This window comes from Procambarus clarkii, chromosome 1, assembly GCF_040958095.1.
Source record: "Procambarus clarkii isolate CNS0578487 chromosome 1, FALCON_Pclarkii_2.0, whole genome shotgun sequence".
NCBI lineage: Eukaryota > Metazoa > Arthropoda > Malacostraca > Decapoda > Cambaridae > Procambarus > Procambarus clarkii.
In genome coordinates, this window is record NC_091150.1 from 19,776,491 (window position 1) to 19,797,924 (window position 21,434).

The window sequence follows — 21,434 nt, forward strand, 5'->3', positions numbered from 1 at the left end:
TCATATGCTATTCTGAGAGCATAGCAACACCAAATGAACTATTGATAATATTTTATATTTTTGCAGCCGACTTCAAAATCTGAAGTTTTCAATATTCAAATTTTTATAATTATTTTTTATTTTCTTGTTTTTCAAGTTATGCTGGTATCATTTAGACAAAGTTGGAGAATTTGCCTAGTACATTATGCACAAAACATTTGAAAGAGTTTCAGAAAATTAAAAAAACGGAGCTTAATGTCACACTTCCATGACGTTTTGCGCAGTTTAGGGGTTAATGTCGGTTATATTATCTGCAGCTTGGATGTCATTCATAAAGAAACTGTCTGGATCCTTAACTTTCATGTTGTTTGACTTATTTGCCCTGCCCTGGTGACTCTCTATTACTCCCTTATCTATCCATATCTCAACTATGGTATTTGTGCTTGGGGCTCTACTACCCAAAATCACTTACGTCCTCTAATTACTCAACACAAAGCTGCTATTAGGACAATATCCAATTCTGGCCCCAGACATCACTCGGTACCCCTACTTAAATCTCTGAATATGTTAGACATTAAGTCACTGCACATTCTCTCATGTGTATTATACACATATAAAACGCTAAACTATAATGCCAATCCTGATCTCAAAAGCTTCATAGAAGGTTGTATCAGAACCCATGAGCATCACACCAGAAATAAATACAGTTTTGATATTCCTAGAGTACGACTTAATCAAACTAGAAATGCTCTACAAATCAAGGGGCCCAGAATGTGGAATGACCTTCCCAACCATGTTAAAGACTGTACCTCTCTCAACCAGTTTAAGTTAAAAGCGAAGCTATACCTAATAAATTCCCTGTAACCTACCTTACCCTTCTATTGTCAACCAATGTCTGTTTTTTTTCTTTAAAGAGCGCTGTTTGTCGACATAATTGTATTTGTGCTGCTTTTTCATCTATGTTTTCATTTCTTGTTTTCATTCTACTCATTATGCTCAATTAGTATTAAGCTTGTCATTTAAGTTTATCATGCCCGAAACGCTTTGCGTAATAGTGGCTTTAGGCATTGTATGTACTAGCTATACCTATAAGTTAAACAATCCTTGTAAATATTTATTGTATGTATGTACCTTACCTAAATAAAATTGTATTGTATTGTATTGTATTGTATTGTTTATTCAACCTGTCCTCTTACAAAGAATGCCGCATTTCAATGGTATACATTACACAAGGCCAAAAAGTTCCGTACTTGAAAATGTAAGCGGTTCGTGAAAGTGACGTAATGTCCCACTTTTCTGTTTTGGGTCCTCTGGTGGGTCAGCAGAGGAGACTTTAAATTGACCAGTTTCTTTATGTTGGGAAACCTTAGGAAAACAGGTTGGTTTATTAGGGTGCTAAACATAGCCTCATACTGGCCTTTTAGAATTTCACTAATTTCTTTGTTGTCCTCTGAGTACGAACCTTAAGTTGTAAGTACTGTAAAGGTTCATTACTGTTGGAGGTTTTTGATTTTGCATATGCAAACAAGCGACCATACGAGTTATAAATACTCACACTCCGCCCAAGTAAAACAGAAACCTAATGGGAAAGCCAGAGGCTTAGGGCCCGTGCAGGAATATCCCTGCAAAAAAAAAAAAAAAACTGCAAACAAATATTTACAATTTTTGTTTATCTCTTGAATAGCTTTCTGTTCCAATTCCATTTCCAAAGACTCGTGTGATCGCTTCAGCATCTGCTCTATTTCTTCAGTCTTCCTGTTTAGATTTATTTTCCTCGCTTGTGATAGCCATGACTAAGTATTTCCGTGATTTTTTTTCCTTCTGTACAGTCGTGTGCATTTTCTTTCTAGAGTGGTTCTCTTTCTGACCCTCCTCACAGGCACATGCTTCAAGCAGATCTTGTATATTTCAGCTGTCAGTTGGACTATTTCCTGTGTGGAAGTCTCTCATTGAATGTTTGCAAGGTTTACATATATTTTTTCCCAGTCGATCTCTCTTATTGTTGAAATTGAATTGATTGAATAACCCTTCTTGCTTCTTGTTTTCCGATTCACCACACAACACTACATCACCTCCACCACACAACGCTATATACCTGCTTGATGGAGTTCTGGGAGTTCTTCTACTCCCCAAGCCCAGCCTGAGGCCAGGCTTGACATGTGAGAGCTTGGTCCACCAGGCTTGGAGCGGCCCACAGGCCCACATACCCAAAACAGCCCGGCTGGTCCAGCACTTCTTTTAGAAAACAATCTAGTTTTCTCTTGAAGATGTCCCATGGTTGTTTCAGCAATATTTCTTCTTATATCACCCCCGCCACACAACACTACATCACATCCACCACACAACACATCACCACCACCACAGTGCTACACCACCACCACAGCGCTACACCACCACCCCAGCGCTACACCACCACCACAGCACTACACCACCACCACAGCACTACACCACCACCACAGCACTACACCACCACCCCAGCACTACACCACCACCACAGTGCTACACCACTACCAAAACACTACAATGTAACACCATAAAAATGTTTAGTTGTGTTTTATTTAATATTTTACATACAACACAAGTCAGCCAGACAGGATTTGAAAGGCACCAGGTTGTCTGACCTTAGCAATTAAAAAGTCACACCGCTAGAGTGTTAATGACCACAAGTTGACCAGGGGTCAGGTCGTGTGAATTGACCTTGCTTCTGCTAAGCCGATAAATGCAACCGGTTGGTGGTTTTTTTCCATCAAACAAGCCATTATCCAGATGTGGTAGGTGGATGGCCTGAGGCTATCTGCTTAGTAGGCAGAGCTAGCTCCAGCCCCCCCCCCCCCCCCATAAATACCCAGGGAACTGTACATTCAAGAGACAGAACAAAAGAGAGAGAGATCAGATCAGGAGACACAGAGAAGAGGCTCCAGCGGCCAGATTGGCCTCCCCAGGCCAAAAAGGGGCGGACTGCCTGTTAACGGTAAACTCAGACACTCTATCCAATCATAGGCTATCCAATCCGACTTGGTGAATTGGACGTTAAGGTGACTTATTTCCTGTTTTCCAACTGGAGGTGTCAGCCGTGGTGTTATCACATTTGTGTGTAATGATTCACATTGTATATTAATCTTGACGTAGTGAACATTAAGTTAAAAAGCTTGAATTATGATAATTATATTAAATATATAATTGATGAATTTATTGTTTAAATTGTCTTTAATTTTGTTGCCTTGATCTTTGATTTTCTGATATATTACAAGCTAGAGTGTAGAGCACTCTGAGCTTACTGATTTAAAGAGTATGAGTACATGCTTACAATAGATACAGTTGATACATGCTAATAACATTTGATAACAGCTTGAAGTACAGATAAGTTCCATTCCTTGTCTTCTAGGTACTGAGTTAGAATGAATGGTGGCAGTCCTTTCTACTTCTACTTCCTATTTTCTACCATCTACTTCTACTTCCTACTTTCTACCCTCTACTTCTACTTCCTACTCCTCTCCGTGTTCTCAGTTTATCTCTCCACCTCATTCTAAACTTTCCCTTTCACCTGACCACTCCTCGCTACTCCCATACTCCTTCCACCTCCCTTCTACCTCTCTACCTCTCTCACCCCATTTAATATCCCCTTCATTTCTTTTCATTTTCCGTTTGTGGCAGTGAAATTTTCTAGAGTTCTCTAGAGTTGCTGGTAGTTGATCAGGTAGATACAATGCCTTGTGGTTGTAGCACCTAGGAATTCAAATAACAAGGTGACAAGGCATTGAACTAGTGAGGTTACAGTAGGAACTCTGGGGAACTCTAGAAATAGTTAACTAAGGGCGGGCTAGTGGATAAGAGAGCCATTTCCCCCATTACACCATCACCACCACAGCCCTACATCACCACAACACCGCTACAACAGGTTAGAGATAAACACAGATAAACTGCTCATCCGGAGAGAGCAGTTTCCTGTGATTGGCTGCTGGAGTCTAAGTGTTAATACAATACTTGGTGATATTATTTAACCTCAAGTGAGAACGGGTCAAAGTTGCTTACAAATCTCTCCACCACATCCCGCACCTGGAAAAATGTAAACAATACAATACAATATAAGAAATAATTTGTACAGTTTGTTTGACAACTTGTGTGTGTGTTCCAGGAACTATCACAACACTACCAGTACAGTGTGACCACTTGTGTGTGTTTTCCAGGAAGGGAGAGAGGGAGGGAGGGAGCCACCCTCACACTGGAGGGAGGGAGGGAGGGAGGGAGCCAGCCTCACACTGGAGGGAGGGAGGGAGGGAGGGAGGGAGGGAGGGAGCCAGCCTCACACTGGAGGGAGGGAGGGAGGGAGCCAGCCTCACACTGGACGGAGGGAGGGAGGGAGGGAGCCACCCTCACACTGCAGAGAAGGAGGGAGGGAGGGAGCCACCCTCACACTGCAGGGAGGGAGGGAGCCACCCTCACACTGCAGGAAGGGAGGGAGGGAGGGAGCCAGCCTCACACTGCAGGGAGGGAGGGAGCCAGCCTCACACTGCAGGGAGGGAGGGAGCCAGCCTCACACTGGAGGGAGGGACGGAGCCAGCCTCACACTGGAGGGAGGGAGGGAGCCAGCCTCACACTGGAGGGAGGGAGGGAGCCAGCCTCACACTGGAGGGAGGGAGGGAGCCAGCCTCACACTGGAGGGAGGGAGCCAGCCTCACACTGGAGGGAGGGAGGGAGAGAGGCTGCCTCTCAATAGAGGGAGGGAGAGAGGCTGCCTCTCAATAGAGGGAGGGAGGAAGGGAGGCTGCCTCTCAATAGAGGGAGGGAGGAAGGGAGCCAGCCTCACACTGCAGGGGAGGGAGGGAGGAAGGGAGCCAGCCTCACACTGCAGGGGAGGGAGGGAGGGAGGGAGCCAGCCTCACACTAGAGGGAGGGAGGGAGGGAGCCAGCCTCACACTAGAGGGAGGGAGGGAGGGAGCCAGCCTCACACTAGAGGGAGGGAGGGAGGGAGCCAGTCTCACACTAGAGGGAGGGAGGGAGGGAGCCAGCCTCACACTAGAGGGAGGGAGGGAGGGAGGGAGCCAGCCTCACACTGCAGGGAGGGAGGGAGGGAGGGAGCCAGCCTCACACTAGAGGGAGGGAGGAAGGGAGGGAGCCAGCCTCACACTGCAGGGAGGGAGGGAGGGAGGGAGCCAGCCTCACACTGCAGGGAGGGAGGGAGGGAGCCAGCCTCACACTGGAGGGAGGGAGCCAGCCTCACACTGGAGGGAGGGAGCCAGCCTCACACTGGAGGGAAGGAGCCAGCCTCACACTGGAGGGAGAGAGCCAGCCTCACACTGGAGGGAGGGAGCCAGCCTCATACTGGAGGGAGGGAGCCAGCCTCACACTGGAGGGAGGGAGCCAGCCTCACACTGGAGGGAAGGAGCCAGCCTTACACTGGAGGGAGGGAGCCAGCCTCACACTGGAGGGAGGGAGCCAGCCTCACACTGGAGGGAGGGAGGGAGGGAGCCAGCCTCACACTGGAGGGAGGGAGGGAGGGAGCCAGCCTCACACTGGAGGGAGGGAGGGAGGGAGCCAGCCTCACACTGGAGGGAGGGAGGGAGGGAGGGAGCCAGCCTCACACTGGAGGGAGGGAGCCAGCCTCACACTGGAGGGAGGGAGGGAGGGAGGGAGCCAGCCTCACACTGGAGGGAGGGAGCCAGCCTCACACTGGAGGGAGGGAGGGAGGGAGGGAGGGAGGGAGGGAGGGAGGGAGCCAGCCTCACACTGGAGGGAGGGAGGGAGGGAGGGAGCCAGCCTCACACTGGAGGGAGGGAGGGAGGGAGGGAGGGAGGGAGGGAGCCAGCCTCACACGGGAGGGAGGGAGGGAGCCAGCCTCACACTGGATGGACGGAGGGAGGGGAGCCAGCCTCACACTGGATGGACGGAGGGAGGGAGGGAGCCAGCCTCACAGTGGAGGGAGGGAGCCTCACACTGGAGGGAGGGAGGGAGGGAGCCTCACACTGGAGGGAGGGAGGGAGCCTCACACTGGAGGGAGGGAGGGAGGGAGCCTTACACTGGAGGGAGGGAGGGAGGGAGGGAGCCTCACACTGGAGGGAGGGAGGGAGGGAGCATCACACTGGAGGGAGGAAGGGAGCCAGCCTCACACTGGAGGGAGGGAGGGAGGGAGGGAGGGAGGGAGGGAGGGAGGGAGGGAGGGAGCCTCACACTGGAGGGAGGTAGCCTCACACTGGAGGGAGGGAGGGAGCCAGCCTCACACTGGAGGGAGGGAGGGAGCCAGCCTCACACTGGAGGGAGGGAGCCAGCCTCACACTGGAGGGAGGGAGGGAGAGAGGCTGCCTCTCAATAGAGGGAGGGAGAGAGGCTGCCTCTCAATAGAGGGAGGGAGGAAGGGAGGCTGCCTCTCAATAGAGGGAGGGAGGAAGGGAGGCTGCCTCTCAATAGAGGGAGGGAGGAAGGGAGCCAGCCTCACACTGCAGGGGAGGGAGGGAGGAAGGGAGCCAGCCTCACACTGCAGGGGAGGGAGGGAGGGAGGGAGCCAGCCTCACACTAGAGGGAGGGAGGGAGGGAGCCAGCCTCACACTAGAGGGAGGGAGGGAGGGAGCCAGTCTCACACTAGAGGGAGGGAGGGAGGGAGCCAGCCTCACACTAGAGGGAGGGAGGGAGGGAGGGAGCCAGCCTCACACTGCAGGGAGGGAGGGAGGGAGGGAGGGAGCCAGCCTCACACTAGAGGGAGGGAGGAAGGGAGGGAGCCAGCCTCACACTGCAGGGAGGGAGGGAGGGAGGGAGGGAGGGAGGGAGGGAGGGAGCCAGCCTCACACTGCAGGGAGGGAGGGAGGGAGGGAGGGAGGGAGGGAGCCAGCCTCACACTGGAGGGAGGGAGCCAGCCTCACACTGGAGGGAGGGAGCCAGCCTCACACTGGAGGGAAGGAGCCAGCCTCACACTGGAGGGAGAAAGCCAGCCTCACACTGGAGGGAGGGAGCCAGCCTCATACTGGAGGGAGGGAGCCAGCCTCACACTGGAGGGAGGGAGCCAGCCTCACACTGGAGGGAAGGAGCCAGCCTTACACTGGAGGGAGGGAGCCAGCCTCACACTGGAGGGAGGGAGCCAGCCTCACACTGGAGGGAGGGAGGGAGGGAGCCAGCCTCACACTGGAGGGAGGGAGGGAGGGAGCCAGCCTCACACTGGAGGGAGGGAGGGAGGGAGCCAGCCTCACACTGGAGGGAGGGAGGGAGGGAGCCAGCCTCACACTGGAGGGAGGGAGGGAGGGAGGGAGCCAGCCTCACACTGGAGGGAGGGAGCCAGCCTCACACTGGAGGGAGGGAGGGAGGGAGGGAGGGAGCCAGCCTCACACTGGAGGGAGGGAGGGAGGGAGGGAGCCAGCCTCACACTGGAGGGAGGGAGGGAGGGAGGGAGGGAGGGAGGGAGGGAGGGAGCCAGCCTCACACGGGAGGGAGGGAGGGAGCCAGCCTCACACTGGACGGACGGAGGGAGGGAGCCAGCCTCACACTGGATGGACGGAGGGAGGGGAGCCAGCCTCACACTGGATGGACGGAGGGAGGGGAGCCAGCCTCACACTGGATGGACGGAGGGAGGGAGGGAGCCAGCCTCACAGTGGAGGGAGGGAGCCTCACACTGGAGGGAGGGAGGGAGGGAGCCTCACACTGGAGGGAGGGAGGGAGGGAGCCTTACACTGGAGGGAGGGAGGGAGGGAGGGAGCCTCACACTGGAGGGAGGGAGGGAGGGAGGGAGCCTCACACTGGAGGGAGGGAGGGAGGGAGGGAGCCTCACACTGGAGGGAGGGAGGGAGGGAGGGAGCATCACACTGGAGGGAGGAAGGGAGCCAGCCTCACACTGGAGGGAGGGAGGGAGGGAGGGAGGGAGGGAGGGAGCCTCACACTGGAGGGAGGTAGCCTCACACTGGAGGGAGGGAGGGAGCCTCACACTGGAGGGAGGGAGGGAGCCTCACACTGGAGGGAGGGAGGGAGCCTCACACTGGAGGGAGGGAGGGAGGGAGCCTCACACTGGAGGGAGGGAGGGAGGGAGCCTCACACTGGAGGGAGGGAGGGAGCCTCACACTGGAGGGAGAGAAGGAGGGAGGGAGCCTCACACTGGAGGGAGGGAGGGAGCCTCACACTGGAGGGAGGGAGGGAACCAGCCTTACACTGGAGGGAGGGAGAAATGGAGGGAGCCTCACACTGGAGGGAGGGAGGGAGCCAGCCTCACACTAGAGGGAGAGAGCCAGCCTCACACTGGAGGGAGGGAGCCTCACACTGGAGGGAGGGAGGGAGGGAGGGAGCTAGCCTCACACTGGAGGGAGGGAGATAGCCAGCCTCACACTGGAGGGGAGGGAGATAGCCAGCCTCACACTGGAGGGAGGGAGGGAGGGAGCTAGCCTCACACTGGAGGGAGGGAGATAGCCAGCCTCACACTGGAGGGGAGGGAGATAGCCAGCCTCACACTGGAGGGAGGGAGGGAGGGAGGGAGGGAGCCAGGTGGTAAACATTACCACGCTCCCCATGTGTGTGTGTGTGCACCCTGCCATACCTGGTGTGTGTGTGTGTGTGTGGTGGGGGGGCTCTCCTCCCCACACACCCGTCATCACCTCCTCTTCTCCTACCTACGGATTTACCTTTCCTTTTATTTCCTAAGCTTACTGTGATATAGGTGTGGGCCACCGATCAGGATACCGGCCAGGCCACCGATCAGGTCACCGACCGGGCCACCCACCGGGCCACCGACCGGGCCACCGACCGAGCCACCCACCGGGCCACCGACCGGGCCACCGACCGAGCCACCCACCGGGCCACCGACCGGGTCACCGACCGGGCCACCGACCGGGCCACCGACCGTGCCACCCACCGGGCCACCGACCGGGCCACCGACCGGGCCACCGACCGGGCCACCCACCGGGCCACCGACCGGGCCACCGACCGGGCCACCGACCGGGCCACCGACCGGGCCACCGACCGGGCCACCGACCGGGCCACCCACCGGGCCACCGACCGGGCCACCGACCGGGCCACCGACCGGGCCACCGACCGGGCCACCGACCGGGCCACCGACCGGGCCACCCACCAGGCCACCGACCGAGCCACCCACCGGGCCACCGACCGGGCCACCGACCGGGCCACCGACCGGGCCACCCACCGGGCCACCGACCGGGCCACCGACCGGGCCACCGACCGGGCCACCGACCGGGCCACCGACCGGGCCACCGACCGGGCCACCGACCGAGCCACCCACCGGGCCACCGACCGGGTCACCGACCGGGCCACCGACCGGGCCACCGACCGGGCCACCGACCGGGCCACCGACCGGGCCACCGACCGGGCCACCGACCGGGCCACCGACCGGGCCACCGACCGGGCCACCCACCGGGCCACCCACCGGGCCACCGACCGAGCCACCCACCAGGCCACCGACCGAGCCACCCACCGGGCCACCGACCGGGTCACCGACCGGGCCACCGACCGGGCCACCGACCGGGCCACCGACCGGGCCACCGACCGGGCCACCGACCGGGCCACCCACCAGGCCACCGACCGAGCCACCCACCAGGCCACCGACCGAGCCACCCACCGGGCCACCGACCGGGCCACCGACCGGGCCACCGACCGGGCCACCGACCGGGCCACCGACCGGGCCACCGACCGGGCCACCGACCGGGCCACCCACCAGGCCACCGACCGAGCCACCCACCAGGCCACCGACCGAGCCACCCACCGGGCCACCGACCGGGCCACCGACCGGGCCACCGACCGGGCCACCGACCGGGCCACCGACCGGGCCACCGACCAGGTCTCCAGGTGTGGTGGACCTGGCTGCTGGACGCCGTTGCAGGAATCTTGCCATAATAATCACATTAGAGATGGACCACCACACAAGACGTACAGTAACCACAACACACCACCACCAGTGACCACAACACACCACCACCAGTGACCACAACACACCACCACCAGTGACCACAGCACACCACCACCAGTAACCACAACACACCACCACCAGTGACCACAGCACACCACCACCAGTGACCACAGCACACCACCACCAGTGACCACAACACACCACCACCAGTGACCACAACACACCACCACCAGTGACCACAACACACCACCACCAGTGACCACAACACACCACCACCAGTGACCACAACACACCACCACCAGTGACCACAACACACCACCACCAGTGACCACAACACACCACCACCAGTGACCACAACACACCACCACCAGTGACCACAACACACCACCACCAGTAACCACAACACACCACCACCAGTGACCACAGCACACCACCACCAGTAACCACAACACACCACTACCAGTGACCACAACACACCACCACCAGTGACCACAACACACCACCACCAGTGACCACAACACACCACCACCAGTGACCACAACACACCACCACCAGTGACCACAACACACCACCACCAGTAACCACAACACACCATCACCAGTGACCACAACACACCACCACCAGTGACCACAACACACCACCACCAGTGACCACAACACACCACCACCAGTGACCACAACACACCACCACCAGTGACCACAACACACCACCACCAGTGACCACAACACACCACCACCAGTGACCACAACACACCACCACCAGTAACCACAACACACCACCACCAGTGACCACAACACACCACCACCAGTGACCACAACACACCACCACCAGTGACCACAACACACCACCACCAGTGACCACAACACACCACCACCAGTGACCACAACACACCACCACCAGTGACCACAACACACCACCACCAGTAACCACAACACACCACCACCAGTGACCACAACACACCACCACCAGTAACCACAACACACCACCACCAGTGACCACAACACACCACCACCAGTGACCACAACACACCACCACCAGTGACCACAACACACCACCACCAGTGACCACAACACACCACCACCAGTGACCACAACACACCACCACCAGTGACCACAACACACCACCACCAGTAACCACAACACACCACCACCAGTGACCACAACACACCACCACCAGTGACCACAACACACCACCACCAGTGACCACAACACACCACCACCAGTGACCACAACACACCACCACCAGTAACCACAACACACCACCACCAGTGACCACAACACACCACCACCAGTGACCACAACACACCACCACCAGTAACCACAACACACCACCACCAGTGACCACAACACACCACCACCAGTAACCACAACACACCACCACCAGTGACCACAACACACCACCACCAGTGACCACAACACACCACCACCAGTGACCACAACACACTCCTGCACCAGCGGCTTGCTGCAACAACTACCTACCACTTATGCTGATGAAAGGGAGCAGTAGAACAGCCACAAGTACACTAACAAGCCTCAGGCCTGGACACCCATGTCCATGGGATACAGGCTTACAGGTTCTGCGAGATGGGACCAAATGTCACCACTGTGGAGCAATGCCCCACACACACACACACCACTGGAACACTAACACAGTTACAACTACAACAGACCACTGGAACATTAACACAATGCACAGTTACCAACACAATACAATTTCAACTGAGATTCAACAGAGCAGAAGATGTTCGAGACATGTGACTCAAGCTTGTTGAAGTGAACATACGAATCATAAATACTCATACTCAACCTAAGTGTATGAGTATTTATGTATGTTAGTAACGGGAAACGAGTAATACTTATTGAGCCAGCAGCAGGCATACCTGGAGCATAACTGGAGAGGGTTTCGGGAGTTCTTCTACTCCCTGAGTCCGGTCCGACTTGTGATAACTTGGTCCACCAGGCTGTTGCTCGGAGCGGCCTGCAGGCCCACATTCCCACCACAGCCTGGTTGGTCCAGCACTTCTTGCAGGAACTTATCTAAGTGCCTCTTGAAAACATCCACCTTTGTTCCAGCAATATTTCTAATGCTTGCTGGGAGGGTGTTGAACAGCTGTGGACCTCTGATGTTCAGACAGTGTTGTCTGATTGTGCCTATGGCACCTCTACTCTTCACTGGACCTCTGACGTTCAGACAGTGGTCTCTGATTGTGCCTATGGCACCTCTACTCTTCACTGGACCTCTGATGTTCAGACAGTGTTCTCTGATTGTGCCTATGGCACCTCTACTCTTTACTGGTTCTATTCTACATTTCCTTCCGTACCTTCTGCTCCAGTATGTTGTTATTCTACTGTGCACAAATTTGGGACCTGGCCCTCCAGTATCTTCCATGTATATATTATTTGATACCTTTCTCGTCTCTTTTCCAGAGGGTACATTTTGAGAGCTTTGAGACGGTCTCAATAATTTAGGTGTTTTATCGTGTCTATGTGTGCTGTATATGTTCTCTGTATTCCCTATAATTCAGAAATCTCTTCTGCTCTGAAAGGGGAAGCGAGTACTGAGCAATATTCAAGACGGGACAGCACCAGTGATGCAAATAGTATTAGCATTGCTGTGTGGTCTCTGGATGTGAACGTTCTCATAATCTATCCTATCATTTTCCTGGCCGCTGCCGCTATATTTGCTCAGTTATGTTCACTAAATGTCAGGCCGTCAGACATCATAATTCCCAGATCTTTTACATGTTGCTTTCATTCTATGAGTACAGTCTGATTGTGTCCTGTACCCTGTGTCCTGTACCCTGCGTTTCGTTTAACTTCCTCGTTTCCACCACACCTCAGTACCTGAAACTTGTCACCATTAAACATCATGGTATTTTCAGTTGCTCAATCGAAGACTTTATTTATATCTGCCTGTAGTTTTTCAGTGTCTTCTACAGTGGCAATTTTCATGCTGAATTTTGTATCATCTGCAAAGGATGACACTAAGCTGTGTCTAGTATTCTTGTCTATATCAGAGATAAGAATGAGAAATAGCAGCAGTGCAAGGACTGTACCCTGGGATACAGAGCAGAGGTACAAGGACTGTGCCCTGGGGTACAGAGCAGTGGTGCAAGGACTGTACCCTGGGGTACAGAGCAGTGGTGCAAGGACTGTGCCCTGGGGTACAGAGCAGTGGTACAAGGACTGTGCCCTGGGGTACAGAGCAGTGGTGCAAGGACTGTACCCTGGGATACAGAGTAGTAGTGCAAGGACTGTACCCTGGGGTACAGAGCAGTGGTGCAAGGACAGTACCCTGGGGTACAGAGCAGTGGTGCAAGGACTGTACCCTGGGGTACAGAGCAGTGGTGCAAGGACTGTACCCTGGGGTACAGAGCAGTGGTACAAGGACTGTGCCCTGGGGTACAGAGCAGTGGTGCAAGGACTGTACCCTGGGGTACAGAGCAGCGGTGCAAGGACTGTACCCTGGGGTACAGAGCAGTGGTGCAAGGACTGTGCCCTGGGGTACAGAGCAGTGGTGCAAGGACCGTGGCCTGGGGTACAGAGCAGTGGTGCAAGGACTGTGGCCCGGGGTAGAGAGCAGTGGTGCAAGGACTGTACCTTGAGGTACAGAGCTTTTAACTGCACTTCGACTATTTTATTTGATTGACTGTTACTCTTTGTGTTCTGTTCGACAGGAAATTGAGTATCCAGCGTCCTACTTTTCCAGTTATTCCCATTGACCTCATTTTGTGTGCTATCACCCCATGGTCACATTTATCGAACGCCTTTACAAAGTCTGTGTATACTACATCTGCATTTTGCTTTTCTTCTCGAGCTTCTGTGATTTTGTCAAAGTGGTTGAGTAACTGTGACAGACAGGATCTTCCCGTTCTAAATCCATGTTGTCCTGGGTTGTCTAGTTCATTATTTTCCATAACACTAGAAATTTGATTCCTAATCACTCTTTCAAACACTTTTATAATGTGTGATGTTAGTGCAACTGGTCTATAATTTTTGGCCAAGGCTTTACTACCGCCCATGTGCAGAGGAGCTATATCTGCAGATTTAAGTGCTGCTGGTATTTCCCCTGTATCCAGGCTCTTTCTCCATATTACGCTGAGTGCTCTCGTTACTGGTACTTTACATTTCTTTATGAATATTGAATTCCATGAGTCAGGCCCAGGAGCCGAGTGCATAGGCATATTGTCAATTTCTCTTTCAAAGTCTTCCAAGTTTGTGGTAATATCCGTTATATTATCTGCAGCTTGAATGTCATTCATAAAGAAGCTGTCTGGGTCATCAACTTTCATGTTGTTTATTGGTGTGCTAAACCCCCCACACACACACACACCCACACACCCACAGTAAGAGTAAACAGAGTAATAACTCCCATGGCACACTGGAGAACACCCTAATACACTTAATAAACATGTTGCCAGGATGGACTTGACTCAAATCTGCACAAATGCATGTTGAAATTAATATAATTATTGGCATACCAGTGTCACAGGACTTCTTGCAAGGTGGAGGAGACGAAAGACAAGAATTGGTTTGGGTCTACGACTGGTGGTGTGTGTTAGGTGATTGTTGCAGTGGAGTGCACTGCTGCAATGTTGCTGCCTCCCGCCCTCCTCTCATTCTTTCTCCTTTACTGATGAATTACTTATTGTTCCTCTTCCTGCTGCCACGCTCCTCTCCCACCACCAGTTGCTGCAACGCTCCTCTCCCACCACCAGTTGCTGCAACGCTCCTCTCCCACCACCAGTTGCTGCCCCGCTCCTCCACCACCTGTTGCTGCCACGCTCCTCTCCCACCACCTGTTGCTGCCCCGCTCCTCTCCCACCACCTGTTGCTGCCCCGCTCCTCCACAACCACCTGTTGCTGCCCCGCTCCTCCACCACCACCTGTTGCTGCCACACTCCTCTTCCACCACCACCACTAGTTGCTGCCACGCTCCTCTCCCACCACCAGTTGCTGCAACGCTCCTCTCCCACCACCAGTTGCTGCAACGCTCCTCTTCCACCACCTGTTGCTGCCACACTCCTCTTCCACCACCACCACTAGTTGCTGCCACGCTCCTCTTCCACCACCAGTTGCTGCCACGCTCCACCACCACCACCAGTTGCTGCACCGCTCCTCCACCACCATCAGTTGCTGCCACGCTCCACCACCACCACCAGTTGCTGCCACGCTCCTCCACCACCACCAGTTGCTGCCACGCTCCACCACCACCACCAGTTGCTGCCACGCTCCTCTTCCACCATCAGTTGCTGCCACACTCCTCCACCACCACCAGTTGCTGCCACGCTCCACCACCACCACCAGTTGCTGCCACGCTCCTCCACCACCACCAGTTGCTGCCACGCTCCTCTTCCACCACCAGTTGCTGCCCCGCTCCACCACCACCACCAGTTGCTGCCACGCTCCTCCACCACCACCAGTTGCTGCCACGCTCCTCTTCCACCACCAGTTGCTGCCCCGCTCCACCACCACCACCAGTTGCTGCCACGCTCCACCACCACCACCAGTTGCTGCCACGCTCCTCCACCACCACCACCACCAGTTGCTGCCACGCTCCACCACCACCACCAGTTGCTGCCACGCTCCTCCACCACCACCACCACCAGTTGCTGCCACGCTCCACCACCACAACCAGTTGCTGCCACGCTCCTCCACCACCAGTTGCTGCCACGCTCCTCCACCACCACCAGTTGCTGCCACGCTCCACCACCACCACCACCAGTTGCTGCCACGCTCCTCCACCACCACCAGTTGCTGCCACGCTCCTCCACCACCACCACCAGTTGCTGCCACGCTCCTCCACCACCACCACCAGTTGCTGCCACGCTCCACCACCACCACCACCAGTTGCTGCCACGCTCCTCCACCACCACCAGTTGCTGCCACGCTCCTCCACCACCACCACCAGTTGCTGCCACGCTCCACCACCACCACCACCAGTTGCTGCCACGCTCCACCACCACCACCAGTTGCTGCCCCGCTCCTCTTCGACCATCAGTTGCTGCCCCGCTCCTCCACCACCACCACCAGTTGCTGCCACGCTCCTCCACCACCACCACCAGTTGCTGCCACGCTCCTCCACCACCACCACCAGTTGCTGCCCCGCTCCTCCACCACCACCACCAGTTGCTGCCACGCTCCTCCACCACCACCTGTTGCTGCCACGCTCCTCCACCACCACCAGTTGCTGCCACGCTCCTCCACCACCACCACCAGTTGCTGCCCCGCTCCATTACCACCACCAGTTGCTGCCACGCTCCTCCACCACCACCAGTTGCTGCCACACTCCTCTTCCACCATCAGTTGCTGCCACGCTCCTCCACCACCACCACCAGTTGCTGCCACGCTCCTCCACCACCACCAGTTGCTGCCACGCTCCTCCACCACCACCAGTTGCTGCCACACTCCTCCACCACCACCACCACCACCACCAGTTGCTGCCACGCTCCACCACCACCACCAGTTGCTGCCACACTCCTCCTCCACCACCACCAGTTGCTGCCACGCTCCTCCACCACCAGTTGCTGCCACGCTCCACCACCACCACCACCAGTTGCTGCCCCGCTCCACCACCACCACCAGTTGCTGCCACGCTCCTCCACCACCACCAGTTGCTGCCACGCTCCTCCACCACCACCACCACCAGTTGCTGCCACGCTCCTCCACCACCACCAGTTGCTGCCCCGCTCCTCTACCACCACCAGTTGCTGCCCCGGTCCTCTCCCACCACCACCAGTTGCTGCCACGCTCCTCCACCACCACCAGTTGCTGCCACGCTCCTCCACCACCACCAGTTGCTGCCCCGCTCCTCTACCACCACCAGTTGCTGCCACGTTCCTCCACCACCATCAGTTGCTGCCACACTCCTCTTCCACCATCAGTTGCTGCCACGCTCCTCCACCACCACCACCAGTTGCTGCCACGCTCCTCTTCCACCACCAGTTGCTGCCCCGCTCCTCCACCACCACCACCAGTTGCTGCCACGCTCCACCACCACCACCAGTTGCTGCCACGCTCCTCCACCACCACAAGTTGCTGCCACGCTCCTCCACCACCACCACCAGTTGCTGCCCCGGTCCTCTCCCACCACCACCACCACCACCACCAGTTGCTGCCACGCTCCTCCACCACCACCACCAGTTGCTGCCACGCTCCTCCACCACCACCACCAGTTGCTGCCCCGGTCCTCTCCCACCACCACCACCACCACCAGTTGCTGCCACGCTCCTCCACCACCACCACCAGTTGCTGCCCCGGTCCTCTCCCACCAACACCACCACCACCAGTTGCTGCCACGCTCCTCCACCACCACCACCAGTTGCTGCCATGCTCCTCCACCACCACCACCAGTTGCTGCCACGCTCCTCCACCACCACAAGTTGCTGCCCCGCTCCACCACCACCACCAGTTGCTGCCCCGGTCCTCTCCCACCACCACCACCAGTTGCTGCCACGTTCCTCCACCACCACAAGTTGCTGCCCCGCTCCACCACCACCACCAGTTGCTGCCCCGGTCCTCTCCCACCACCACCACCAGTTGCTGCCCCACTCCTCCACCACCACCAGTTGCTGCCCCGCTCCACCACCACCACCAGTTGCTGCCCCGGTCCTCTCCCACCACCACCAGTTGCTGCCCCGCTCCACCACCACCACCACCAGTTACTGCCCCGCTCCTCCACCACCACCACCAGTTGCTGCCACGCTCCTCCACCACCACCAGTTGCTGCCCCGCTCCTCCACCACCACCAGTTGCTGCCACGCTCCTCCACCACCACCAGTTGCTGCCCCGCTCCTCCACCACCACCAGTTGCTGCCACGCTCCTCCACCACCACCAGTTGCTGCCCCGCTCCTCCACCACCACCAGTTGCTGCCACGCTCCTCTTCCACCACCAGTTGCTGCCCCGCTCCTCCACCACCACCAGTTGCTGCCCCGCTCCACCACCACCACCAGTTGCTGCCCCGCTCCTCCACCACCACCAGTTGCTGCCACGCTCCTCCACCACCACCAGTTGCTGCCACGCTCCTCCACCACCAGTTGCTGCCACGCTCCTCCACCACCACCACCAGTTGCTGCCACGCTCCTCCACCACCACCAGTTGCTGCCCCCCTCCATCACCACCACCAGTTGCTGCCACGCTCCTCCACCACCACCACCAGTTGCTGCCCCGCTCCACCACCACCACCAGTTGCTGCCACGCTCCTCCACCACCACCACCAGTTGCTGCCCCGCTCCATCACCACCACCAGTTGCTGCCACGCTCCACCACCAGTTGCTGCCATGCTCCATCACCACCACCACCAGTTGCTGCCCCGCTCCACCACCACCACCAGTTGCTGCCCCGCTCCACCACCACCACCAGTTGCTGCCCCGCTCCACCACCACCACCAGTTGCTGCCACGCTCCATCACCACCACCAGTTGCTGCCCCGCTCCTCCACCACCACCAGTTGCTGCCCCGCTCCACCACCACCACCAGTTGCTGCCCCGCTCCTCCACCACCACCAGTTGCTGCCACGCTCCTCCACCACCACCAGTTGCTGCCACGCTCCTTCACCACCAGTTGCTGCCACGCTCCTCCACCACCACCACCAGTTGCTGCCATGCTCCTCCACCACCACCAGTTGCTGCCCCCCTCCATCACCACCACCAGTTGCTGCCACGCTCCTCCACCACCACCACCAGTTGCTGCCCCGCTCCACCACCACCACCAGTTGCTGCCACGCTCCTCCACCACCACCAGTTGCTGCCCCGCTCCATCACCACCACCAGTTGCTGCCACGCTCCACCACCACCACCAGTTGCTGCCATGCTCCATCACCACCACCACCAGTTGCTGCCATGCTCCACCACCACCACCAGTTGCTGCCCCGCTCCACCACCACCACCAGTTGCTGCCCCGCTCCTCCACCACCACCAGTTGCTGCCACGCTCCATCACCACCACCAGTTGCTGCCCCGCTCCACCACCACCACCAGTTGCTGCCACGCTCCATCACCACCACCAGTTGCTGCCCCGCTCCTCCACCACCACCAGTTGCTGCCCCGCTCCACCACCACCACCAGTTGCTGCCCCGCTCCTCCACCACCACCAGTTGCTGCCCCGCTCCATCACCACCACCAGTTGCTGCCACGCTCCACCACCACCACCACCAGTTGCTGCCACGCTCCATCACCACCACCACCAGTTGCTGCCACGCTCCACCACCACCACCAGTTGCTGCCCCACTCCTCCACCACCACCAGTTGATGCCACGCTCCACCACCACCACCTGTTGCTGCCACGCTCCTCCACCACCACCAGTTGCTGCCCCGCTCCTCCACCACCACCAGTTGCTGCCCCGCTCCACCACCACCACCACCAGTTGCTGCCACGCTCCTCCACCACCACCAGTTGCTGCCCCGCTCCTCCACCACCAGTTGCTGCCACGCTCCTCCACCACCACCAGTTGCTGCCCCGCTCCTCCACCACCAGTTGCTGCCACGCTCCTCCACCACCACCAGTTGCTGCCCCACTCCTCCACCACCAGTTGCTGCCACGCTCCTCCACCACCACCAGTTGCTGCCCCGCTCCTCCACCACCAGTTGCTGCCCCGCTCCTCCACCACCAGTTGCTGCCACGCTCCTCCACCACCACCAGTTGCTGCCCCGTTCCTCCACCACCAGTTGCTGCCCCGCTCCTCCACCACCACCAGTTGCTGCCCCGCTCCTCCACCACCAGTTGCTGCCACGCTCCTCCACCACCACCTGTTGCTGCCACGCTCCACCACCACCACCTGTTGCTGCCACGCTCCTCCACCACCACCAGTTGCTGCCACGCTCCACCACCACCACCAGTTGCTGCCCCGCTCCACCACCACCACCAGTTGCTGCCCCGCTCCTCCACCACCACCAGTTGCTGCCACACTCCTCCACCACCACCAGTTGCTGCCACGCTCCACCACCACCACCAGTTGCTGCCCCGCTCCTCCACCACCACCAGTTGCTGCCACACTCCTCCACCACCACCAGTTGCTGCCACGCTCCACCACCACCACCAGTTGCTGCCACGCTCCTCCACCACCACCAGTTGCTGCTACGCTCCTCCACCACCACCAGTTGCTGCCACGCTCCTCCACCACCACCAGTTGCTGCCACGCTCCTCCACCACCACCACCAGTTGCTGCCACACTCCTCCACCACCACCAGTTGCTGCCCCGCTCCTCCACCACCACCAGTTGCTGCTACGCTCCTCCACCACCACCTGTTGCTGCCACGCTCCTCCACCACCACCAGTTGCTGCCCTGGTCCTCCACCACCACCAGTTGCTGCCACGCTCCTCCACCACCACCAGTTGCTGCCACGCTCCTCCACCACCAGTTGCTGCCTCGCTCCTCCACCACCACCAGTTGCTGCCACACTCCTCCTCCACCACCAGTTGCTGCTACGCTCCTCCACCACCACCTGTTGCTGCCACGCTCCTCCACCACCACCACCAGTTGCTGCCCCGCTCCTCCACCACCAGTTGCTGCCACGCTCCTCCACCACCACCAGTTGCTGCCCCGCTCCTCCACCACCACCACCAGTTGCTGCCACGCTCCTCCACCACCACCTGTTGCTGCCCCGCTCCTCCACCACCAGTAGCTGCCACGCTCCTCCACCACCACCAGTTGCTGCCACGCTCCTCCACCATCACCAGTTGCTGCCCCAATATAATTGGGTATATTTGACCAGTGTAGAGCAGCAGCAGCAGCAGCAGCAGCGGCAGCAGCAGCGGCAACAGCAGCAGCAGGGGCAGCAGCAGCGGCAGCAGCAGCAGCGGCAGCAGCAGCAGCGGCAGCAGCAGCGGCGGCAGCAGCAGCAGCGGCAGCAGCAGCGGCAGCGGCAGCAGCGGCAGCAACGGCAGCAGTGGCAGCAACGGCAGCAGCAGCAGCTGCCGCCGTTGAAGGGATTCATGTAAGGCTTCACCACAAGGTACAGTATATATTGAACTGTAATGCCAATCCTGACCTCAAAAGCTTCATAGAAGGTTGTAACAGAACCCATGAGCACCACACCAGAAATAAATACAGTTTTGATATTCCTAGAGTACGACTTAATCAAACCAGAAATGCTCTACAAATCAAGGGGCCCAGAATGTGGAATGACCTTCCCAACCATGTTAAAGACTGTACCTCTCTCAACCAGTTTAAGATAAAAACGAAGCACTACCTAATAAATTCCCTGTAACCTACCTTACCCTTCTATTGTCAACCAATGTCTGTTTTTTTAAACAACGCTGTTTGTCGACGTAATTGTATTTGTGCTGCTTTTTCAGCTATGTTTCCCCCTTTTTTTTTTTTATTTTTACTTGTTCTCAACACATTTTATACTTTAAACTCAATTAGTATTAAGTTTTTGTCATTAATGTTTTTCCTGCCCGAAACGCTTTGCGTAATAGTGGCTTTAGGCATTGTATGTACTAGCTCTATCTATAAATCCATCAAGTTTTGTAAAATCTCTTGAATGTATGTACCTTACCTGAATAAACATTTATTTATTATTTATTATTATTATTAATTATTTTATTGTCTCAACTTGACCAAGAGTAGCAAGCTACTATACAAGGCCACTTGCTGGCGTCTTCCTCCTCTGCTCCAGCCATCA

General features: G+C 57.0%; 1 protein-coding gene across 1 annotated transcript in view; it reads right to left on the reverse strand.

Moving 5' to 3' along the window:
* The window catches only part of LOC123753965 (Inositol 1,4,5,-trisphosphate receptor), a 402,759-nt gene that overhangs the window by 338,999 nt on the left and 42,326 nt on the right, over nucleotides 1-21,434 (reverse strand). The window contains 1 exon segment of the mRNA XM_069331935.1: nucleotides 4,012-4,035. Within this exon segment, the coding sequence (XP_069188036.1) occupies nucleotides 4,012-4,035 (24 nt within the window).